Source organism: Vespula vulgaris, chromosome 1, assembly GCF_905475345.1.
Source record: "Vespula vulgaris chromosome 1, iyVesVulg1.1, whole genome shotgun sequence".
In the NCBI taxonomy this organism is placed as follows: domain Eukaryota; kingdom Metazoa; phylum Arthropoda; class Insecta; order Hymenoptera; family Vespidae; genus Vespula; species Vespula vulgaris.
This window is the reverse complement of record NC_066586.1, coordinates 3607291-3634006: the sequence shown is the minus strand read 5'-3', so window position 1 is coordinate 3634006 and position 26716 is coordinate 3607291. Positions and strand designations below refer to the sequence as shown.

General features: G+C 35.0%; 1 protein-coding gene and 1 long non-coding RNA gene across 2 annotated transcripts in view; both read right to left on the bottom strand.

The window, feature by feature from the left end:
- Positions 1–5663: 5663 nt before the first annotated feature.
- Positions 5664–26716, bottom strand: part of LOC127071237 (uncharacterized) — a 220056-nt gene continuing 199003 nt past the window's right edge. The window contains exon 2 of the long non-coding RNA XR_007784951.1: positions 5664–6431. This is a non-coding gene — a long non-coding RNA (uncharacterized LOC127071237). The remainder of the gene's footprint in view (positions 6432–26716) is intronic.
- LOC127071188 (uncharacterized) overlaps positions 5664–26716 on the bottom strand; it is a 32910-nt gene continuing 11857 nt past the window's right edge. The window contains exons 2-6 of the mRNA XM_051010162.1: positions 16693–16822; positions 13554–13696; positions 12580–12721; positions 10396–10510; positions 5664–9984 (exon numbers count right to left, since the gene is read on the bottom strand). Of these exons, the coding sequence (XP_050866119.1) occupies positions 9862–9984; positions 10396–10510; positions 12580–12721; positions 13554–13696; positions 16693–16822 (653 nt within the window). The 3' untranslated portion in view covers positions 5664–9861. The remainder of the gene's footprint in view (positions 9985–10395; positions 10511–12579; positions 12722–13553; positions 13697–16692; positions 16823–26716) is intronic.

The following is a 26716-nucleotide window of genomic DNA, read 5'->3' as shown; positions in this document are numbered from 1 at the left end:
CCAGCAGCAAAACGTTGCTTGGTTCGTCGTGTCACAAAAAGAGATATCTATTTACTTTCGACATTATAGAGATAATTTTTCATAAAGTATACTTTTTATACTTTTTCCAGCATTCCCAGGGATCTTAATTGATGTGGAAGAATTTGCTTTGGTAGGCAAAGATTTACTGAAAAAAAGATTTTCTTTTCAAAGGAAGCTACAACATAAGTCGCAATTGAATTTCATTTAATTTGATCACCTCGCCGATTCTTCGATATATTTTTATTCGCTTCTGACTCGATAATCGTCAATTGAATTTTCCTTTCCAAATTAAATCTGCATCTATATATGAAATTATAAATTTCCTGCAGGCTAATTGTGTATCATTAATTTATCATACAAATTCGAGAGATACACAGATAAGTAAGTACCTGCTTCTATCTTATCTATAAAATTGAAAATAAATTATATCAAAGGAATAACAAACGCAAATATAAATACGACGTATGTAAATATTATCTCTGAAAAAAAAAGAAAAATCACAACGGATCACATAGAGAGAGAGAGAGAGAGAGAGAGAGAGAGAGAGAGAGAGAGGAAAATTTTACAGATTTTACTTTCACTTCTTCACTCCGCAGGGAAAAAAAGAAACATAAATGAAAAAAGATAAAAAAGAAATGAGAAAACAAAAATAATCGTATATTTCCTCGTTGACGAAAATCTTGCGTCAGGATAAAATTGGGTTGCAAACGGGCGCCACTTTATATCATCGTATATGCATGTATGTATCTAGGACGATCGAGGATATATGCGGATCGCATAAAGCGGTTTATATGGCAGTTATCAGCGACGAGGATACTACGATAAAAACGAATATGTTGGAAGGACGTGAGTTGCTTCCGACCTTCGGCCTCGTGTCAGCGATTTTCCTTCTGATAAAAAGAACGTCCTTTCTTCTTCTCTCTCTCTCTCTCTCTCTCTCTCTCTCTTTTTCCCTCTTTACCTTGAAACTATTCTATACAACCCTACGTCTCTTTTACCTTGACCGACATCCAACCCTATATGAAAATAGAATGAAATTCGAGATGGCTCAAGAGAATCGAGGACTCACGCCAAATTCCACAAGTTGTCGCAACAACCCCATCCCTTTCGTCCTTCGGCTCTTACATTGATTTTGGCAAATTTTCAAAGTCCTCCTTTATCCTTGCTCTCCTGTCTCTTCGTTTCTCTCTCTCTATCTCTTTCTCACATATAAACACACACACACATACATATGTATATATGTATATAGACATTTTTAGGAAAGGACTAACGACATTGTTCGTCGTCGACGTGTTCGCTGATTCGCTTCGTTGCCTCGCCTAGAGAGTCTATTTAGTTTTAAGCAACGATGTCGTCCTTCCTAAGCCGGGCAAACTCGAATAAGCAAACGTTTCGGAGACTTACTTCTCGCTAGTTCAGAGTTCAAATTTTCTAATCCGTTTAAATGTTACAATTTCCATTTGTAACTCTTTTCAAATGAAAAAAATGAAAATACAATAACAAATTTCTTATGGAGATTGTAACGAAAGCTGTGTGTTTCATTGATGGTATCAAAATTCAGTGTCTAGTAAAAAAAAATAGTGTGTAATTAATATTTAATCTGATCGATTAAAAGAATATTAACAAAAACGTGATTTTGGTGATCTCGTCAAGACTGGAATAAAATGTTCACTTTTTTTTAGATGTATCATATGTAGTTAATGATCGTCAATTTTTAATTCGAGAATTCGAACCTTCAAAACACGTAAACAAGTCACGGACTGAAATATCTCTAATCTACTTATTTCTATCACCAGATATAGGAATATCTCCAATCTATATAAAGTATCAAAATTGGGCTTAACATATTGTATAATACACTTTAAAATATGTCGTATTATTATTTATCTGTTCAAGATTAAATTCTGATAATGTCTCAAAATATGCAGTATATATTTATAAAGTACTTTTTTATTTTTCAAATGAAAGATTATTTTGAAAAAACTTCATGTCAGAATCTAGTATTTACCTGTAGATAATATGCTTGTATGATTTTTAATTATTTCAAAATACAATTTTTTTTTCTTATTCCTTTTTTTATCTCGTTTCAAAAAAGCTTTTGATTAAATCGAAAACTACGATATTTGTCGAGTTCGTTTTGGCTTTAAGATGAACTGATAGTGGCGTTGCTTTCAGTAAATTTTATTCCCCGTGTAAACAGAATATTGTGACTGTGATAATTAATTAGTAAATAGTAAATAACTTGATATAATACAAATACTCTTTCCGTTGATTTAAAAAGGAAGAAGAAGAAAAAAAGAAATAATTAATTATAAACGAAAATAAAAAAATTGATTCAAGCGTGTAAGAATTCTTTTTGGTCGAGTAAATTTAGTACAATCTTCGTCTGTATACATCTATATCTGTATGACAGAGATCTCAGAGGAATGTTTGTTTATCAGCTTTCAAATCTATGCTGACCTCATTCACGGCAAAAGAGGATTTTGTTCTATATGCTAGGATTTCGGTTCGAAATGCGCTAATTGCCATCGGACTGGATCCCGTCCTTCTGCCACGATAATTGGTTAATTCGTGAGGGGAATGTCCAGAAGCTAAAAGCAGCTTTTGCGTAAATGCGAATATGCGAGGGAAACCAACTCACATGGAATACGTACATAAGTACCAATGTACTATGTTACATTTTACTCTATATAAAATACATAGAATTCCTACGGAGAAGAAGAGAATTGAATAAGTTAAATTATATTTATTTAATATAGGTATGTAAAATTTACATAACAACAAGCAGACATTTTCACAGTTCTGTCGTTCCAATATTTTAATATCAACATTTTTCACGGGACCTTTGAAAAAAAATATTTCACATCGAGAAACAGATCCACCCTCGCGTTTATGAAAAATTAAAAATTTCTTCATATGCGAACGTCCTTGATCTCCTTCGGAAAACATTTGCAAAATATTTTTCATTCGGAGAAGGAAACGAAACTTTTCGTTCAAAGGAAGGTAGCAATGTGTCGAGATTTGAATTACGGTAGGTTGTATTACCCGTTGAAACGAGAAGTGTCGAAATATCGAATTCTCGAGGGATCATTTTCGTAGCTAGAGCACGAAACACATGAGACGAAAACGTACGACGTTCATGAAAAATTTCAGTCACTTTCGAAATCATAGAGAAAAGGTCGTTGTTAAATATTATAATATATTGTAGACATCAAATGTGCTTGAACTTATAGAGCCCATATAAAACTTAATTTATAGAGATACAAAATATATATTTTGTTTTCTACAAAACATTATACTACTATACTACGATATATTAACATGATTTCCTGATATTCCATGTTGCTAATTGCACATGTATGCTCATTGATTCGTGACACTATAGTTCGCATATTGCCATTAAATATTACAATATATTATAATATACAGTAAAATGAATTAATCACGTGTCACATACAGAATTAATTCAACAAATAGAAAATACGTATTATATATCGTGTTTCTTCTCGCGAATAAAAAATATATATTTGCAAAAAATTTATATTATACTAATAACATGAAATATGTGATTCATGATATATTCTTTAATCAACCACTGTACGATTGAAAAAATAAAGACAATAATATACAACGTATATGTTCGTCGATCTACTTTTCACCCTCTATGATCCACCGTCTATGATCAATCCCAATAATTCATCATCATCCCCTCCCATCTATCTTCCATCCTCTTTCGTTTATCTTTTCTACGACTGATACAAAATTGATGTAAAACGTTGCTTTGTGGTGCGGTTTAAGCGAGTTTCTGCAAAATTGCGAGGAAAGTCTATCTCTTCGATAATTCCTAACAGATATAGGGATGAGAATTTCGTTGAAAATCGTGGTTATACGTCGATTTGAGAAATCGATCTTTTCAATCGCATTTCGTTGTCGTCGTTGTCGTCGTCGTAGTCGTCGTCGTTCTTGTGCAACGGAAGAACGACAAACGATAAAGGAGAAGCGAGCATCGCTTCCAACTTTGGCGCTTTTTACTATTTGCTTTTGTTTGGAACGAGTAATTGGAACGCGCCGTTCTTTGATGCTTTAAAAAGTTGTACTTGACGCGGACTGTACGAGTGGTTGGACACGAACGTACGTCGAACGGATTTAATTTAAATTTAAATTACATATAACTGTCTTCCTTGGTCTTGTTAGCTCTTGGTGGTAGAACTATTTTCTCTTATGGCTATACCAACGGGTAGTACCGCGTAAAGACGTTTTTATTACTACGGGAAATCTTATCGGTCTTGTTTTGAAATTATTTCAAAAGAGATATATAAAAAACAAAAAAAAAGAAAGAAAGAAAAAGAAAATGTAAAAGACGGTCTCTGCTAATAAAGCAGCAGTAGAAAAAAATTACGTTCAAATTCGATTTAATTACTTTTGCATTTAATTGCAAATAAATTGGTTTTCCCAAACAAATTTCGGTCATCAGTTAACTTTCAAAATTTTCTTTGACTCGTCAAACTCAGAGAGAAAGCTATAGAGAAAGAGAGACAGAGAGAGAGAGAGAGAGAGAGAAAGAGATTTAGTGATATAACTTTATGATATTTTTTAATCATTAAAAACTAATTTAACACACATATGTAAAGAACGAAATAAGCGATAGAGATGAAACGTTGGAAATATTTAAACGAGGATGGTTTTCGTGTTGTAGGAATGAAACTACCAACGTTCGTACGTACATCACTCGATCCATAGTAATTCGACTCGTCGCTTCTACCATAGTTGGTTTCAAATGGACCAACGTAACGTATTCTCGATAATTCACCAGCCTGCTTTCTCTCTCTCTCTCACTCTCTCTCTTTCCCTCTCTGTCATTCCACTCTCCAGGACTAGCATACTCCAACGATTAACTCGACTTCGTACCTTCGAATCTACGAGACATGTTTCCGGTACGATTACCATAAGCGTGAAATTCGACGCGTGCTTCGACGCTTTTCGTCTCTCGATCGAACGGAATAATACACTGGTCCCTTGTACCACTAAATTTCAGTACGTTCTCGATACCTACCTATCCATATATATACATATATGTATATGTATATACCTATATATGCGTATTATATATACATACATATATATACACATATATACACACATATCTATCCGTTCAGTCCTCATCAAAATCCAAAGGGATATCCAAAGGTAGTAGATGCGAGTGTAGGCAAAGATGTGAAACGATTCGAGTATACACACGAGAGCCGTATTTTTCTCTCTACTCCGAGTTACCCTACCCCATTGGTATGTTTCTTCTCGAAAAGGGCAAAACGTTATCCTCCTAACTCTTTGGCATGTTCGTTGAAAAATTTAATTTTCTCGGCGATTCCTATGAAAATTTTTTACCATTTGCGTTTCATTCACACACACATACACACGCGCGCGCGTATACGCGCACACATACATATCGCAAGTGATATTTCACGAAATAAATATTCTTCATTTATCCATGGAACATTCCATTTAATTCGATCATTGTGAAATACTCGTAGAATATTCTAAAATATATCAATGATTTATGAGATGTTATCTATTAAATAAATATTTTACTATCTTATATATAATTTGTATTTGTTGAAGGATGGAATAATTAATTCGCATGATTAACGAAAAATAATCGACTTTTATTGAGAACGTATTAATGTATTAAGTTATCTTACAATTAGTTCGACTCGATACCGAGTAGCTCTATGTTATATTTACATAGCGATTTCATATTATATGTGTATATATATATATATGTGTGTGTGTGTATATATATATATTTATTTATTTATTTTACAAATAAATACTCTCTTTTGCATTCGAAGTGACTGCTCCCTTTTTACCTGGATATACATAATATGGATAAATCGGAAGGAAACATCGTTGACGTTCTTCGCTTTCCACCTATCATATTGCTGTAATACCTTCTTACTATCTCTTATATCCGGAAATCGAAGCAACGTTTTCTCTTTTCCTCTCTTTCTCTTTTTCTCTCTATCTCTCTTTCTATTTCTCTTTCATACGTTCACATTCACGTGCTTCAAGGTAAAAGGTACACTTTTTATTTTTATCATGAGACTCTTCGTGCGCAATAATACTACTCCTCATTGTTAAAACCTACATAAATTTAGGACGTATAACGTGTTTCTACGAATCTAAATCTCTTTTTTATAATACTTATGATCTAATATACTGGTAAATACACATCATCGATAATAGATATATGTACACGCATACACACACCTACATACATAAGTTACGAGCAAAGAAAACTGCGTTCTCCAATCGTATTCCAGGTAACACATACGTACAAAAAGATACGTACATGCATACATACATACATACATACATACATACATTATACCATACAAAATCTCTCTCTCTCTCTCTCTCTCTCTCTCTCTCTCTCTCTCTCTCTCTCTCGCGAACGTTTCCATTCACTTTAAATATTTCTTCGATGATCTCCCCCAACCATCACCCCATCCCACCCCATCCCATCCCATTCCCCTCGCCATTTTATCTTCGTCGTGAAGATTTCTACGAAGGAACGTTGGCGTCCGTCGTCGGAAAGCTTTTCGAGAGAACGATAAAGTACGGCGTATTAAAATGTTAAATCCTTTTTATACTGGCAAAGAAATACGTACGTAAGAGAACATTTTCTCTATCTCTCTCTTTCTCTCTTTTTCTCTATCCCTTTTTCTCTATGGAATTTTTTCTTGACTTATATTACATGTACATATATTCGGTCTCTTTAGTAGAGTAGACACAAATCGGTGGGATGCCGTGAAAACACGCATACTTATGTTTTAATAATTGCAATCGTTTTAATGAAAAAAAAAAAAAAAATACTGCTATTTGTTTTTCAGATTAAAGACAAAAATCGTTTAATAAAGAAAAAACCGATGATTCCTTTCATATAAAATCTTGCACAAGAAAAAAAAGAATTTACACAAAAGTATGTTGTAAAATGTTTCTTAAAATAATTGAATCAATGTTTTAGAATTTTTATCAAATTTGTGTGATAATCGGCAACGACGTTAATTTGACACTTTTAATATGAAGCATCAATTGAAGTAAATAATATGATTATTTTTATTTCGATTATTTATAGAGATGTATTTGTAGGAAGAAAAAAGAAACGAATACTTTGAATGAATTATTATTCCATAAAAATAGTACGAGAAATTATTGTCGTTTGATTCGACTATGAATTACCACACACAGTTCGAGAAATATGTTATAATCTGCGTGAATTTCTTTTCTCATTTCCTTTTTTCTCTTCTAGATGATCGTTAATCTAAGAAAATTGACGTGGTCGTAGATCGAACATCTCGCGAGAATAATATATACTCGAGCGTGTGTAGAATGGCGTCGGCTAAAGGCGGGATGTCTCGAGGGATTTAAATCCGATTATGGCTGACCATCGTTAAGTGATGTTATACACGATACACATCAAAGAGCGCTCGATAAAGTACCGCGATTTCCCTATTATGACGTAATGCAGTGCGTTCGTGCGCATTAGACGCGATCATGGTTAATTACGTTTAAAGGTGACTTTTCATTTCTCTCTCTCTCTCTTCCGACCCTTTCACACTTTCTACTAGATCTTACGAATTGAGAAAGAAAGCAGACGAAAAATACAAAATCGTTTTATCTTTAGCAAAATTTCGATGATTAATTTCGTGTATTGACGTAAACGAATTGTATTAATGAATATTAAAAAGATGATGACGTCTAACAAATTCAAATCGAGTTATTCGTCTCTTTCCGTGTTAAATCGTTTCTCCTTCCCCTTCTATTTTTATTTGATAATAAATAGGATTTTTTCGAAAGTTCATAAGAAATTTCTTTGGATATCGAGTGTCCGGGAAAGAACATTAATCTTCTCATTAACTATGAAATCGATGATCAAACATTAAATACATTCATCGGCCATACCAATAAGAAATATACGAATGAGATCGGAAGATTTTTACGCGTGTAGAACTTTATGAGAAAGTAGAGATTAGGAAAAACGACGAATTTAGATTTTGGGAAAGACAGAAACGAGAACGATTGGTTTTTAAAACGTTTCCGATAGCGTATTCGAAAAAGAAAGAGAATCTTATCAAAGGAAAGCAGTTATGATCGCGATCGAGACACGAGAAACGTTTCCATTAACGATTCTTATTCTTCGTTTTTCTTCGTTTTCGCGTCTCCCTTTCGTTCTAGTCTCTTTCAGGTGATGAATAAAAATGAAAGAGAGAATGAAAAGCACAGTTGTAGAAAATGAGAGCTACGAGAAGACTTTACCTACCTAGATAGATAGATAGAAAGAGAGATAGAAAAAGAAAGAGAAAGAAAAAACAAAAAAGAGAATAAAATAGAAAAAGAGAAAAAAAGATTGAAAGAAAGGACGTTTGTACGAAGAAAACCTTCACTGTTTCTCCTTTTTCCTCTTCTTTTTTTCACCTTCTTCTTTTTCTTCCTTTCATCCATCTTTGTCCTCGCAAAGAAGATGTCGTTTCGATGAATAACCCCGAACGGACCAATACCAGTGCTCTACTCGTCGAGTGATACGTCCCTTTTTCTATCGTTCCTAGTGGAAAACTTGCTACTTCCCGAAGAAAGATCAGTATTCCTCTTCGTGCACGTTCTCCTTCCTTCTCCGGAAACGGCACGTGCTTCGACGCCGGAACGTACTTCTTTTCTTCTCCTTCTTCATGGGTATATAAATACATATATAGAGGTAAATGTAGGTATATACATCTCTATTTCTCTCGCGCTTACGATCTTCTCGAAAGGATCGGCTTTTCGATAACGAAGTAGAGTAGCTAACGTTTTCCTCGAAAGGAAGTGCGAGTTCTTCTTCCCCTTCTTCTTCATCTTCACCTTCATTTTCGTCTTCTTTCTCTTCTTCTTTCATTTTTTCTACGTTATTTCTTTATCACGACGAAAGAAAAAAAAAGAAGGAGAAAAGAAAAGAAAACAGAATCCGATTCAGATTGAACGAACAGCCGAACTCACAATCAGTCCATCATCATCAACTTTCTGGTCCTTCGTTGTCCGTTTATATCGAACGACGAGTCTAATCTAACACGATTAACGGCGACGCGAATATATTGTATAAGTAACGAGGATCCTTATACTTATCTAATTCTAATAGATCGTAATGTATCACGGAAAGTGTTCAGAAGAATATTCAACTTGAATGAGGACGATGATTATATGTAATAATATTGACGACGACGATTGATGATAACTTTTAAATGGCGAACATCATTTCCAAACGAGATCAACGAGCAGCCATGTTTCTTGAGAACGATAATCGGATGTTTTTGCGGTTCCGAAAGGAAACGAATACGTAACCGGAAGGAACAAGTGGGTTTTCTTTCTTTTTTCCTCCTTTTCTTTCTTTCCTTTTCAACAAAGAATTGCTCTTCCTCTTTATGGCCCTCCACACGAAAATTCGTCGAGTCGCATCAAGCCGCGTACCGAAGCAGAAACGAGCGACGCTTTCTCGTATAGAAGAGAATCTTCCGGCTCGTCTCGCTCATCTCGTCATCGTTATTCTCGTCTCTCTCTCTCTCTCTTCCCGTGTATGCATTTCTTCATCTTCTTTTTCTTCCTTTATTCCTTTTTATTCGTTGGTCTTCCAAAAAGAAAGAAAAAGGAAAAAAAAAGAAAAATCGTTGTTGGTCTTTCTAGCATCTTTCCTCCTCTCGACCGACATCGTTTCTTTCGAAAATATAGCCCCTTCGAAGGGCCTGCACGGAAATTGCCCTTCTTTCCGGCATCATCGGTGACGTCCATGGAGGCTAGCGAACGCATGGACGTTTACGTGAAATACCTCGCGAGAAAAACAAACACCATTGGCAAGATCAACTCGATATTTCTCCACGTTCGATCAGCTCCGCTTTCCATCGCGCACTCCTTTTGGCTGTACGATGCACAATGCGTCTGAAACGGAAAAAGGGAAAAACAAAAATGCTTCGTTATCGTCTCTGGTTCCATTCGAGATCGATGGGAACAAGTTGAATAAATAATTTTGACGGTCCATTATGGATTTAAATAAAATGAAAACAAAAGTTTTTGTTCAAATGCATTATAAATATGACAGATATTAAATAACACGGTCGAGATCCAAGAGAAAGAAAGGAAAGGGAAAAAGTTGACGTTAAAACCTAGGATATCAAGTCTTGAAAATTAGGTCACTGGTTGGAGCTAATCGATTCGTGTGTCACAAAAGATTGGAAAATAAGAAAAAGAGAAAGAGAAAAAAAAGGACAAAGTGACGTGAAGTTGCTGCAGTAGACGACGCTACTTTAGCGACAACTTTTCCACTCCAGGATAAAAGTAGCAAATATTTACCTTCAAAAGCGAATCTGACATCCTGTCGAGGAATTCCTTTGTGAATCGCGCCGTGTCATCGCCACACTGTCGGCGTACCGTATGATGCGAACACTCTAGATATTCCTTGAAGGCACTGCAACAGACAGATTGGAAAAAACCATTGAAATTTCATCTTGTTAAATTGTTATTCAATGTTGCTTTCAACGTCCTTATATCTCATAATAAATGTGTCATGTAATTAAACGCAATTGTTTTCCAAATTGTGTATCTACGATGGTTTCTTTCTTATATTCGTAAAAAATAATTTTTATCCGACAAATGATTATGATATACATACTTTTCTAACAATTATTAATATTACACGATATAGTATCAAAATATTCAATCATACAAATGAAAATTTAAAAATAGTTTTTTTTGTAAAATATTCAAATGATCGATGAATACCGAAGCTAGACCGAACCGAATAGAAAAAATGTATTTGCTGATCAAAGAGAGAACGAAATATAGAGAATGAGTCTTCTCAGTTTTCTCGTCGTGTCGTTTCGCCGTTGTGATCTCGCGAACAACCGCGTGTAAATACACAAGGCAGGTTTTCAGGTTGATGGATGTACATAGAGTGTAATGTCATTAGCCTATCTCTAACACGGTCTGTTGCAGCTTTTGAACTCGTGCATCCTTTGGGAAAAAGAGAGAGAGAGAGAGAGAGAGAGAGAGAGAGAGAGAAGGGAAGAGAAAGAGAGAAGATCCGAGGAAGTGGAAATATCGTTTCTGTGAATGCGCGTGCGCAACTGGCAAAGCGTTGAAAAATGAACTTTCAAAAGACGATATCTACGACAGATATTTATTATCTATTAATATCTAGTTGCGTTTCTTCTCGTGAGTCTATTGACACTCATGATTTTTCATATATGACCGCCTGAACTTTTATTAGATCAATGCACATAAGCGACAAGTATGTTTATTTTCCATTCATTACGTATGAAAATTCATGCAAGACTTCGTTGAAAGTATTAAGACGATGTCAAGGTTGCTTTGAGTTAAGAAAAAAAAGAAATAAGAAAAATCGAGAGTTATCAAAACACGGGCTCATTTACCGAACAAGAAGGATTTATGATCATTTAAATCTACTTAAACTATGCTTTTAAGTCAGTTAATAAAAAATGAGTTATTCTAATGATAATATTTGTGATATTTCAAGGTAAAATTTGACGTAGTTTTTGACGATGAAAAAATGTGAAAAATGTATGCAAAGGGAAAAAGAAGAAAAAAAAAGAGAGAAAGAGAGAGAGAGAGAAAATTAGCGTTTCAAATAGTATAATTTTAGTAAATTTTTGCGATTAGAGAGATTATGTATTTATGTTATTTTGGTACTTGTTTAGTCTTGTTATGTTAATGAGATCCATCGTGACTCGTGATGTTATTTGGTTTATTATATAAAAAGTATTGAAAGTGAATAAATGGATAAAAAAAATGTATCAAATGAAACACGGAATATGGATATAAATTCGATAGGTTTATCTCGGATAATCGCTGAAATTCAATATCCTATTTATTCGAACGAAATAACATTAAAAAATAAATTCGTTCTGTACGAATGTTTTCAATAAACAAATAATTGTTATGTAAAAATATTTGAAAAGATATGGAATGTAATTAACTTTAAAAATATTTGTTAAATATTCAATTTCAACATGCACACTTGAAACATTGACATACCATCCCGTTTCAAGTAGTATTTTACTAAACTTTAACAAGAATAAAGAGAACCGGATACAAACAATGAATACGAACGATTTCAATGATATAAATTAAAGATCAAATTTCGTAGAAATCTGAGCGCACTCAGCGTTTCGACGTTCAACGTCAATGAATTTCGATTCGAGAAACGTATCGCGATAAAGTGAAACTTCCGACGTGAAAGAAATAAAAGAGAAAAGATAAAGATTGCGAGAGAAGTCAACGACAAAGCTGGCTACTTTAATTTATCGATCTCTTTCCTCGCAAAATCAAATAACGAAAAGATAAATGTCAATGTGAAGACGATAATAAGATCTTCTAAAAAATATAACGAAAAAAAAAGAAAAAGAAAAAAAAATGATATTAAACATTCAAATTATTTGTTAAATAAACTAAAATTCTCTCACTTTATAACTCTCCTTCCTCCGTTTCTTTCCCTCGTATACAGAATACCTCACTTACCAACAAACCGATTTGAGAGAACTGTTAGCACCTCCCGTACGATTTTCTCTCTCCATTCCTTGAGTGGTCTTCTCGTATTTCTTGTAACAGAGATCATACTCATTCCTAACTTTCTGCATACAGGGTGCGTGTTGCAGATACTCTGAAATCAGAAATACATCAAAGTGTTCATAAGTATCATGAACATTCAAACGATAAATATTACATTATAGTATTAAAAACAACGAGACCCGGAGGAAGATAAAATAACTCTCGTCTTCATTTATTAATACAACCGATCTGTTAAATAATTACAAAGAAAGAAATGGATGGCCGAACGTTTAAGTTAAATCATTGTAACTCGAGAAAAAAGTACGTCAAATAGTAGATATATTAAATTACATCGTAGAAAGGTTGGGTCATCGTTCGTGCGAAACCGATGCGATGTGATCCAATAAGATATCCGATAAGTGAAGATAGAGGGAGGGTGGGAGGGAGAGAGAGAGACAGAGAGAGAGGGAGAGGAAGGGAGAAGGGGAGAGAGATCACGCGGCTAGTTTCGAGCTATCTCTGTGTTTCGAGATTAGAGGGATACGGCACGGTCAGAGATAGCGACCGGCACTCGACTCAATAATGCATTCGGCACTCTCGAGATTACGGGAATATCGCGCGTGTATCGTCTTTCTCTCTCTCTCTCTCTTTCTCTCTCTCTCTCCTTCTATCTATCTATCTCTCTCTCTCGCATACTCGTATACACATATACATGTATGTAGAAGACTGAATTGCCGAAAACGAGAGAGAGAGAAGTAGAGGGAGAGAGGGAGGGAGGGAGAGAGAGAGAGAGAGAGAGAAAAGGGATTTCCTTTGATTCCGTAAAGGACAGAACGCAGTAACCGGCGAAATGGCTATCTCGAATGCGTCTTGAATTTATCGATTTTCTCGAGGAAATTGCACGGCCGCGAAACTCGAACGTTAAGACGGTCCAGCGCACTTACCGTCCTGGTAAGGACCATCCTGGCAAAGTTCCATAATCGCTTGGTTTGTTCCCGTGTACAAAGAGTTAAAGTGTTCCCTCTGTTTGTCCTTCATGCACTTGACGGTGTATGTCTTGATGCACTTCATGCCAGCCTGGATATCTCTGGAAAGATCGACAAAGAAAACGGGAAATAGAAAATTTGTTAATATGCTTTGTAAAATGTATTTTCTCTCCCTTCGAATATTCGATGCAATCGATTTCATTTAACTAATTGATTTTGGCCTAATTGAAATCGTATCATCATTGCTTTGGTTCCTCGAATATTTGAATTAAATTTGGATGTATGTATATGTATGCGTATAAGCGTATATATTGGATCAGTTAAGAACAACCACAAAGAAAAGCTAATATCGAAGTATTAACTTTGAATTTGAGGATACGAAAGAACGTGTAAGTGAAATTAGACAATTTTCTAATTTCGTTTAAGAGGATATAGAGTGGTTCGCTAATTTCAAATGAAAATTTGTATTAACTCCAGTAAAATTTTTTTCTTTCGAAATGATATAATTATTATTATATGCTTTCCTTCAATATCTAAATGTTCCTTTTCTCTTCTGATTCCTATTCTCTTTAGGTTGAGTCGTAAATAAGTTTATAATTTTAGTGTCAATGAAAGTTTTATAGAATTCGTAGAGAAAAAGGAAGGAAGAAAAAAATCAAGGAAATCGCGATTCTTATGATATAAGATAAGAGGCAAGGTAGAGAAAAGAGATAAAAGAATATATATTAAAAAGCTTCCATGCTTCCTTTCTTCTCTCTCTCTCTCTCTCTCTCTCTCTCTCTCTCTCGCTATCTCTTTCTTTCTTACGAATTTGACCTTTCTTTTTTTTCATTTTTTTCCTTCATCCACTCAATCTACATCTTCTTCAGAACTTTCAATATAACTAGGTACCTACTTCACCTCGAGTATCGAGGTAGCTCGCGACCTTGAACAATACTGCAAGTCAAGGCTTCAACGTCGAAAAAGAATTTTCTACGTGCTTTCTTTACATTTCTCTGTAACGCGAAAAATGGTTTAGGCTTTGCAGCAAGACGTTACCTTGCCGAAGGGCGAAAGGCATCTAAATTTCAGATTTCAATTTCAATCCTGCACACGCGAGAAAATCGTCGAAACTCGACTTACCCGAGGCACTCGGAGAAGAAAATGGTAAAGCTAAAGTTAACCTATGTGCGTACTTTCATTTATAATTTATTATACGCTCGTTCAATTCAACGAGCTAGCCAACTTTAATTGAAATTTTACATATGAAAGTTATATATATATATATATATATATATATATATATATATATTGTATATAAAATAAGATAACGATCATTAATATTCTATATTTTAATTTTCTACTTTGTTTGTTATTGCATACATAAGCTAATACTTTTTATTCAAACGTTTTACGTAATTAAATTTACGACTACTTTTTCATGAAATATGATTCGTGGTATCAGATGAATTATGAATAGTATCTCATGTTTATATAAATCTTGACAAATTCACTTAAAACTATAAAACATCGTTAATTTATAAGCTTTAATTTAATCCCAATTAGCTCATATTAATTTAGAAATATCAACGAGTTGCTACAATGGCATTCAGTGAAACTATACTGTTGATAATATTTTATTTTTCAGAATAAATATATTTTCGATTTTTGTGAACGTTCCGTCGGGATTACGTACGATTTATAGAATACATTATTTTGATCTTTCTTTATCGGTTTTCGTTTTTTCTTCGTATCTTATAAAATTGTAAAGAATTTTCGAAACAAATTTTGTTCTCTTTTGAAAAATAAAAATAGTACAACGAATGTAGGAGAATCAACGAATAAAAATCAAAGAGGAGAATACAAGTCCGAAAATGCATGACGCCATTCGGTTGTTCTCCTCTTTTATTCCATATAATCGTCTAGGTCCAGGCCGTTAATGCGATTTTCATTGCGGTCCGAGGACTCATATGACATCGAGGTTGGTCCATTATACTCTGGGATGGTTCGAGCATACTCGGATTACGAGTTATAATGCCAAACAAGCCACGCGTGTTCTCGCTTTTTAATGAAATTATCGATGGCGCGGTTAAAGGCCCTTTCTGGCACGTTTAATGCGGAAAATGTGGACGCTGCGTGTGAAGTAATTCGATTACATCATTTTCTTTAGAGGGATAATAATAAAAGATAAAAAGAGAAGAAAAAGGAAAAAGAAATCGCGCGCGAAAGAGAGAGAGAGAGAGAGAGAGAGAGAGAGAGAGAAAAGAAAGGAAAAAAAGAAAAATTTAAAAGAAGCTCCAGATAAGAAGGAAAATCGTCGAGAGACACTTTTCGTGGTGCCACAAAGATAAGTTCTATACGAGTACGGAATTTAAGATTACCACGTTTGCGATACAAATCAACCAACATGGAAAAACCAAAATGAAATCGAGGATTTTTCGTAAGAAAACCATCTGGTAGGAAAGCCGGTCTTAAAGAACTAGATTTAAGATGTTTCGACGTAAGCTTCCTATGTACGTATGCTACTTCGACAAGATATCGTCCAACGTTAAAGCCATAGATTATGGGAGTTGAGAGGAGCATCGATTTTTACTAAGAAAAATGCTTCGATATATAAAAATGAATAATAATAATTAAATACGATTACAACTAAAACTTTTACATATTTAAAGTATTTGCAACGCGAAACGATATGATTGAAATTTCGATTCATGTAATATCAGTCCCGATTAGATCCGCTTTGTTTAGGATCTATTCATTAGCAATAGCGGTCAATGTTAACGAGAAGTAGCACTGGTATAGTGTAATGAGCTAATGAGAACTAATTAATAAATTAATCGACGGTAGTTTGAATTATTCAGATGAAACGTCAATATGCATATCGATTAATTGCAAGCTTTAAATAAAAGGAAAAATCTCTACTATTACAGTTCTAATTTATTCACACTCGAAATAAATCGTCTATTTCGCAAATCGAAATACAACTATTCGAGATAATCGAAAATATTCGAAATTATTCTTGTTAATAGAAGAAAAAGAAAAGAAGAAATAAGAGTCGATATAATTAGATGCCAATTAAAATTCGGTTAAGTCGATCTAACAAAGTTGAAAAACTCACGGGCATAGCTCTTGAAGATCCTCCTTCTTCGTAACGAAGCTGAGATCGTTGTTACTGATCTTCTTGAGAGGCCTAGCGCACCTCGTAAGTTCTTCGTGTCCGCACTCCTCACCCCGACAACTTGCGAGAACTGTGGGAAAAATAAGAAAAGAGGACTAGGTCAGAAACGTTTCCGATATCGAGAAGCGTATCTTTTGTTTTTTCTTTTTATTCTCTTTTTAAAGTCACTAAGAGAGAGAAATCCAACGGAGGGTTTATGCGCTGTGAGTCGAATAACTAGATTATAAACTGCTAGTCGAACCATCGAGGCATTGCAGTGAAAAGAATAAGAAAAATAAAGAAAAGAGTAGAAGGAAGAGAGGAAGAAGAAAATGATGAGAGAAAAAGGAATGAAAAAGAAAATTCGAGCGATAATGAGAGAGAGAGAGAAAGAGAGAGAGAGAGAGAGAGAGGCAGGCAGACAGAAAGCAGTTTACCGGTAGTTTCTGTTTGTTACCCGGGAAGTGCCACTTCCGGTAATCTCTTTCGGCGTCTCGTTCTTCCGAACGGAAGTTATAAGTTCATTTTGAGAGGCGAAGGTGTCGAGAGAAAAGTCGATCTTGACCTCGTTCCACATAGGCTACCAGTTAATCCTATTGACTTCTGATCGAACCATCTCTTCTCTCTCTCTCTCTCTCTCTCTCTCTCTCTCTCTCTCTCTTTTCTCCATCCTTCGCGCAAACTCATCCCTTCACTAAGGAAGACACGTTTACGTGCCGCGACTTTAAAGAAGCTAGAAATTAATTTTTCTCAGCAGAGAGACCCTCAGCTCTGCCCCTCGCAATTACCCTCTCAGAACGACGGCAACGTCGTCTAACGTCGTCTAACGTTTTCTCGCATCGATCTTTCAAAGTAGGTACTTACTTACCCTAAAACGTAAGTCTTTAACAACGCGTACGTACCTTTTTCAAATTCAATAAAAGTATAAATTGAATGTACTTTATAAGAATTTGACGTGCCGATCTTAAACGAAGTATCAATTTTCGAGGGATATACGCGATTAATTAAGTGAACGAGTATGTAAACGGGAAATATAAAGTGTTAGAAGTCACGCGATTTTGAGCTTTTAAAAGGTAGAAGATATTTTTGTGAGATATAAAAAATATGTATGTAATAAATTTCTATGTAAATTATAAATCTCTCCTTTCGTATTTTCATAAGAATTTTAAATATCTCTAAATAATCTCTCGTAACATTTTCTATATTCCAATTTGTATATTTTGTTCTTTTTCATGATAACAAACGTATTTTTTTTTTCACTTCCAAATTTCTTTAACATATTACTCCGAACGTATTTTACGTCGAATTAGATAAACGTAAGTACGGCAATTATTTGCTTCTGGAAACTCGCAATTTGAGATAAGAGGTGAAAAGAATGCCTTTTCGAGTAGAACCATTCATTCTTTTCTACAAAAGTCTACGGTTCGGCACTCGAAGCACAAGGTCTTTACGTAGGGTCTTTGGAGAACACGTCGAGACGTACTACTACTACTATTACTACTACTATTGCACAGGCCGAGCAACACCCGCTTTATCCACTTGAGCCCTCGACTCACCTTTTTGCGAGGATTAAATCGGATTACCTGCGACCGGCTCTACCCACCGAGTGTAACGAGCCTTCGTCCCCGTTAATGTACAACGCACGTCCTTACGGTTTGCTAGCGTGACGCGTATTTAACACGTGCCTTTTGTACGAAGAAGAAACAACGTCAGAAAGAACGTTTCGAGGCTTCTTCGATACAACGGGCTACGTACTTACGTTCAATCTCAATCATTTTCTAAAGAAATTTATTACTTTTACAAAATATATTACCGTCGTCAAATATCTACCGTGCAAATTTTCTTCTTTGCAATCAAAATTATAATTATTCGAATAAAACGAATTGATTTTGTTAATTTGATATTTGTCAATGAGGGAACACACATACGTACGTATATTCTGACATTATTAATTATTCTATGAAAATAAGAAGAAAAACAAAATGATAATAATTAATAAATGCATGGACCTTTCTAAAATGTAAATTCATATCAATTTGTGTCCTTCTTCTTTTTTTTTTCTTTTTCTTTTTCTATTCAACTTTTTTCTTTTCTCTTTGCTATTGATTCATTAGACTTGCTTGCCTCGTAACTTCCGATGTTATATTATTTTTTGCGGCCAACGACTAATCCTCGATGATACGATCTTTTTTCTTTCTTCTGGTCCTCTCGCATAAAACATCGATCATCGTAAAAAGATTGCCGCTGCTCCGAAGAAACATTTGCTTCAACGTCTGGCCCATTTGTCTCGTCAAATTATGATCGGCCATTCTTCGTCTGGCCGGTATCGCTGCGAACTTTTCCGTCCTTCGAGAAACTCTCTTTGGAAAAATGAAAGGAAAAGAAATCAAATAGGAACGTGAAAGTTCCACGCGCGAACGGACAAAAGTAAAAGAAAAAGTCATCAAACATCTTCGTAAATACGAATTGATATAATTTTTACTAGCCGGAGTTAATTGTCAGTTTCGAGGGAGTGGCGAGAGCGGGAGAAAGGTGAGAGAACAGAAGGGTGGTAAAGGAAACGGCTAAAGAAATGACGAATATGAGAGAAGTGCGAAAAATGTAGTAAAACAAGTAAACGAAACATCATTAAATTCAAATCAACTTCTTAATTTGAACGAATGGTTTTTTGTCCTACGCCAGTACTGTCCGGTATGATAATAAGCGTTCATTTGTCATCGTTAGCGTTCCACGAATGCGTTTCCTGTGTTTTCATCCCCTCTTTACCAATACAGAAACGTGTGAAACCTTTCCGGTGCGTTACCAACTCGGTGTCTGTGTTTATTTCTTTTCTTTTTTTTTCTTTTTTTTTCTTTTTTTTTTAAACTTCTTTTTCCTCTTTTCTCCTTCCTTATTTTTTATTTTCATCATGATCGAGCATTTCTTTCTTTCTTTTTCTCTCTCTCTCTCTCTCTTTTCCACTTTTTTTTCTGTCTCTCTGTCTCTGTCTGTCTCTCTCTCTCTCTCTCTCTCTCTCTCTTTCTGGTTGCTTTCAAATACATAATGTAACACTCTCGGGAATCTCGTAAACGACAGCGTTGGGTTTATAATTGAAACGAGTACACAGTGCATTTAATCATTTGCATTCCACGTATTATGTTGAGTGTTTCGTTTCTAAATGATACGTTTTTATTCCATCCCAACTTTTTCATCGATATCCATACGGTTTACTTTCGTTAACGATTTAATGTCGAATTTTTCGAAATCAATATACATATATATATATATATATATATATATATATATATATATATATATTATATTCGTTCGGTATTTGTCGAAATTTCTTTATGAAAACAAATAAATAAAAATGTGAAAGATATGACATATCGCATTCATGGTATTAAAGAGACATATCAATTTATGTACAAAATTTTCTATATTCGTTAATATACCGCTGATCTTTTGAAAAGCAGAAAGCACAAATAATTCGAAATTTCGGATAATTCTCTACTAATATTAAAGATCGTGTTATTTTGAATTCTTTAGAAAGAAAGTTTTCAGTGAAATCGACATTGCAATTTAGTATTTCACGATGAGCGAGCGTTAAATTAAACGCTATAAAAGGGTTGGAAACGTTGCCTGTCATCCCGTCGAATACGGTCGCACGAGTCTCTTTTTACAGCGTCCGCCGGCCATTTTCCCCAATTAAATAAATTAAGCGGGGCGCGTACGTCTACTCTTTCAGGTCGGTATGGATGATGAACCTCCGGCCGACGATTAATTTATTTCGAAGCGATCATTATCAAACGTGAACTTTGCATAATATCGTCTAATTCTCCCGAACGCATTAGCGCGTTGCATAATTTACGAAGTACCTATTCAAGCTAGGTACCTATGTATCTACCACGAAACCTTCCTAAAATTTCTATCGCACGTTTTACATCTCGTTATTAATTAGTCTTACGTATTAAGCTTTCTAATTAGTCGACGTCATGTTTCTCGAAGAAAAATTCATTAAACGAATAAATAAATTCGATTCCAATCAATTTCTCTTTATATTTGTTACGTAGAACGAATGAAAAGTTATTTTAGAGCGATAATGACTATTTCATCGAAACATTTCTTTGAAATATCGTTCAAAAACAAAAAAAAATAGAAGTAACGATTTTCCAAGTGTGACAGAAATCAAATAATTTCTCAATAATAATTTATAATAATCAATTCTTATGAGGTAATACATAACTGACTCTTGTCCGTTTCAAAAGATAAGGAAAACGAGGATGAAGAAACAGACTTGACAAAAAGCAAACATTCTAGTTAAACGAATGTTGCGATTACATAAATATTTTAATTACGATTGACCTTGACACGCGTCCTATGAATGCTTAAGATAATTTACGAACAGGTTATTTTCCACATAGCCTGTTTTATTTTCCAGTTAAAATTATTACTATTATTTAATAGTTTGTTCTTAGAAAGAACAAAATAATTTTGATAAGTAAATAATATTATTAGGTTTGAAAAGAGAAAGAGAGATAAGATTAATGAAATTAAATTCACAAGCAGTGGCGCGCATGCGTGCGACAACGCGCTTTTCGTACGATGAATTTCGAGGGAAATTCGAGTACGAGCCAGGCTAGGTCCCTCGAGGCTCCAACGACGAGCGTCATTAAATTTAATTACAAACTATCTAAATTATTGGAGAGGGCCGAAACGGGTGGTGGTGACTGAGCGAGGAAGTGAGATAGAGAAAGAGATAGAGATATAGAGATACCAAGAGGGAGGAGGAGAGAGAGAGAGAAAGAGAGAGAGAGACAAAATGGATTGGCAATGGGTATAAGAGAGACAGACAGAAAGACAGAGTATACGTGTTTCTATGTGTCTGTGTGTTTACGCGCATGTGTGTGTTTGTGAGAGGACTTCTAGCAAGCGGTGACGATCAGCGGGCAATGATCGTTCAATCGATTCTCGGACGGCTTCGATAGTACGGATAGGGCATTCTACACACATACACATACACGTATACAAACACATACACGCTTCCTCACACATTAAGAGCATATACACATAGATAGAAGTTACGAGAAGCGAATGCACCGAATCGCGCGTACTTCTTCGCACACTCTTGCCCAACGGCATGCACTCGAGTCTGGAACTCTTGATGCAGTGTAAACGCAAAAGATAGATCTAGATCGAGATCATGAGAGAAAAAGGAGAGAGGGTAAGGGATAAAGGTAGAGAGAAAGAGAAAGCTTTAAGAGGATTATTCTCCTCTTCAGTTTTACGTCAAACTCACGACTTTGGCTACTCTGGATACCTATCTGTACTCGAGCCGGTTATAGATTCATTTAATCTCTACGTTTCCGCTACCGGTAAATCATCATGAAAGAGGAACTCAGTTTCCTTCTACGACTTCATCAATCGACAAATTTACTGTCCGCGTATTCGTTCGATCGTTTATTTAGCGAATGACGATCGTTAGCGTGTACTTTAGCAAATGAATCTTTTTCTCTTTCTATCTTTCTCTCTGTTTTCTTTTCTTTCTTTTTCTTCTTTTTTGTTTCGGTTTTAGTTTAGTTTAAGATGGTCCGTTCTTTTTTTTCAATAATCTTTTTGGATACTTATCTTCTTCACTACTTCTTTCTTCTTTTTCTTTCTCTTACTTCCCTCCTCCCTCTCTCTTTCTCTCTCTCTCTTTCTCGTATGGGACTTATATCGAATAAATCTTGGTAAGTTTTATCAAGAGATCGAGAAAAAAAGTCTCGTTATCTTAATGATCGTCTCGACCTCACGAACCTCGTCTCTCCCAGCACGGAACGAACGGAATTAATGTTTGCCGAGGACGTAGGTACAATGGTAAACTTAGAAAGGAAGAGGATTATGTCTGAAGAAAGACAAAGGATCCGTGGAAAATAAAAGAGATCGATCGTCGATCGAAAAGAGTGGAAAAGGAGAGAATAAAAAGGAAGGAATAGGTGGAGAAGGAAAAATAAAGGTGGATTTTCTAGTCGACGACCTGTCCGTCACTCCCCTTTTTCTTTATCATCAAGAACTCATCGAGTGCTTTTATCGTCGATTTTCAAAAGTACTCCCTTCTTCACCAACTTTTTATTTCTCTTTCTCTTTCTCTCTCTCTCTCTCTCTCTCTCTCTCTCTCTCTCTCTCTCTCTCTCTATTTCTCTCTTTCTTTTCTCCTTCCCTCTCTTTCTTTTGTCCTTCAATTTCTCTCGTTTGTAATCTCGTTCGAGTACCCGGCCTAACAATATCGTAAAACGATATTTGCTTCATGCTTTCTATCACGTTAGAGTATTGTAAAAAAATTGAAATCCTTGGAAAAATCTTTTAACTTCGAACACTAAGTTGAAATAGTAAGTAATAAAAATAAATCGAGATGAGTCGTAATCTAGTTTATAAGTAATGGAACTATTGAAAATGTATAATATTTGATCTTTATAAATATCGTAACTTTTAATAAATAACAAATGATAATAATTACATATATATATATAATTAATAATGAATTATATATAATAAATATATACGATTTAAATAAAAAACATACCTGCAGTAAACTTTCATACGATATAAGAAATGTGTTAATCAAAAAAATCCATTTTTATTTTCCATCGAATATAAATGGGAATGCGTTTTATCAAGGAGTAGTATAAATTCCTGAATAATATTTAAAGGTTTAGTATGGCACGTCAATAAAAAGCGAACAAATATAGCTGACTTATATGAGTGTGAAGTTCGTGTGAATGTGAACGCATTATTCTCGCGTCTGTCGATTGTATTTTTCCAGGTGAATTCGCAATTGGAAAATTCGACGGACTATGATTTCTATTAATGAAGACAACTGGACGAATAGTAAACGTAGCTGTCATGAAAAATTTAAAACACGTTTTCGATTCGATCATGATGACGATCGTAGGATCGACGTACGTCGAAAAAAAATCTACGTTTCTTTTTAAAGGGAAAACTTTGAGATCTCGTTGACAATGATTAACGTTGAAACGTTACTCGTCCGACGTGTTAGTTTTGCTTACGACACTATAACAAGCCAAAGGATCTCGTGCGGAAACTGCGGTCGTCTAACGAGCGAACAACCTAGAATGAGAGAGAGAGAGAGAAAGGAAGAGAATTTGAAACGTAACATATAAGGTATTTCTGCTCGAGAACATCGTCTCCTCTTGAGATTGTAAATGAATACAATACGTAGCTAAGTAGTAGCTACTTGTAATTCGCTAACTCGTCGTACCGAATTAATTTTAGTTATAAAGGAAACGTTTCAATTTTAAGGAATGCATCCATGTAGATATATCTATGTACATGTAAGTATATATCTACGTTAATTATAAATATGATTTCTTACTAAGTATATATCTATATGTGTGTGTGTGTGTGTGTGTGTACATATATATCATTTACTAAAGCTTCGATATAATCCCATTTCTATAAAAGGATGACCGAGATATCGCGTTACAACGCCAACGATCAATTCAAAAAGCATCTCGAAGAACGATCTCTCTTTCTCTCTCTTTCTCTCTCTCTCTTATCACTCTCTCGAGCCAAGAGTTTCTCATGCAAGTCATCACGAAAGAGATATTACCGATACTCGATCCGTAATGCATTTCCGTTGAAGTAATATAAGGATAAAAAGAGAAAGAAAGAGAGATAGAGAGAAACAGAGAGAAACGTAATGGTTTCGTGGCAAGGGAAGGCAAAAATTGTGGTGTACGATGGGGTATCGAAAAAAACATATCGAAGAGAAGTGTTAAGAGACGAAAGGTGCTTGCGTATATCGGTGTAATGAAAAGAGATAAGGGAGGAAAGAAGAAGAAGGGGGAGGCAGAAAAAAGTGGGTGATAAAGGAGAGAGGGATAATCTCTGAGTGTATGAAGGAAAGAAAAAGAAAAAGCGAAAAGGAAAAACGAAAAGGAAAAAAAAGCGAGAGGAGTGAGAGACAGAGAAAAAGAGAGAAAGATATAGAAAAAAAGCAAGAAACGAAGGAAGAAGGGAAGGAAGGAAAGAACGGAAGTAGCAGGAAAACGCGAACAATCGTCCGTTTCATCTTCATTCGCGCGTTAATTACTGGAGTAACGGTCGGACGAGTCGGTAGTTGCGCTTTTGTGTTGCGAGCGCGCGTGCGAACGTTTTTCATGGGGGTGGTGCGCTAGTGCTTTCTCTCTCTCTTTCTCCTTCTCTCTCTTTCTTTTTCTCTACACACTATCACTTTTACATCCATATACATATGTACATACAGGTGTGTATATAAATATATGTGCGTATAACATTTCGTCGACAGGTCCATAAAGTCGAGCACCATTTTAAAGTGCATCCCTTGGCAGCGTTATGGCTCCCCAGAGAAAAGCGAAATTACGAGCGCATTATGCGACTGGGCATTAGTTAATTCTCAACGCCTGCATCTATGCAACCAACTACATCCTTTTACAGCTTGGCCACTTCTCCTTCTCGAGGACCCGTGTCGTGTGTATTTCGACCTTTCCTTTCTCCCTCCTATTCCCTATCTCTTTCTCTCTTCCTCTACCTCTCTTTCTCACTCTCTCTCTCTCTCTCTCTCACTCGCCCACTTTACCTATACCCTCGAAGGACACTCTCTGATATTAACACCTACGTTTTACTTACTCTGATTAATCGTACCTACAATTATCCTAAGATTTACGAAGTAAATGGGATACGTAATTGCGTTTAACAAGGATCGATGAGATTTCGATAAAGATCTTTGATATTTGTCAATGTTATCCGTTGGTTGATTTATGCGTATGTAAAGAATAATTAAAAATATAGAGAAATAAAAAATAATTTGATTATTGTTACATTGAATAATATTTTAATTATTGATTTTAGAGAAATGTTTCACATATCCATATATCCGTTTATGAATTCATTTCGAATATTTTATTCCCAATGCGATCGTTTTAACGCATGCAAATAAAAGATCATTTCACTCGATAATTACGCTAGCTGAGATAAGTGTTTAATGATTTCTATCAAAAATCAATTTTAATGAAACGATTAATGCGAACTTGCTGATAGCTTTGTGGCTTTGTTATTAATAACACAAAATGTTTCATGCAAAGACTATTACCCCCTTTAATTAATAAATATAAAGTCACTTTACGTGGATATTAATTTGATTTTATATGGTATTAATTGTTTGCTCATTCTCTATGTTTATTTTATATGACGTGTGTTGTATTCAAATCATTTACATTTACTAATGAAAGTGAGAAAAGGATAGTTAAAAAAAAAAGAAAAAGACCAAAAAAGAAAAAGAAAAACATACGATATCAATTAATGTTGATAAAAAGAAAGATGAATTGATGAGAACTATTGCGTCTCTTTCTTTTTTTCTCGCTGCTCTTCACTTTTCAACAATAAAGTGTATTATACCTTTGCCATTATAAGAAGACCGTACGCAAATGGATCAGCCATGCCGAAGGATCATTATTTATGCGAGACCACCGACAGCGTCAGCAGCACCAACTCCGACACTTTTACATATACCTAGACGCTCGGTATTTTCCAACATCGTACCTTTGGCAAATCGTTCCAACGGAATGATATATCGCGACCGCGTTATCTGTATTACGTAGAGAAATCTTCCGACTATATTCTCAGAAAATTTAGTTCGTCCATTGTGATGGAAAAGGGCGCATAAAAGTGCATCGCATCAAATATATTGCAACCCACCGTTTTCTGCACCGTTACGTTTCATACACCTACAATTCTCGACGTTATATTAAAAAATTCTAACACGTTATGATGGTTATATACGATATTAATAAAAAATACTCTAAAACAACGAAGATACAACGAATTTCACGACTAGCTTAATGTTTTATTATTATCGTATGACTCATATACATCGAACATCGGTTAATAAATAAATTTGTTCTTCGTATCGATAACGAGAAATTTCGAAAAAAAGAATTTTCCGAATTTGATATACGTATATATCTATATCTCCGTGATCGTTTGA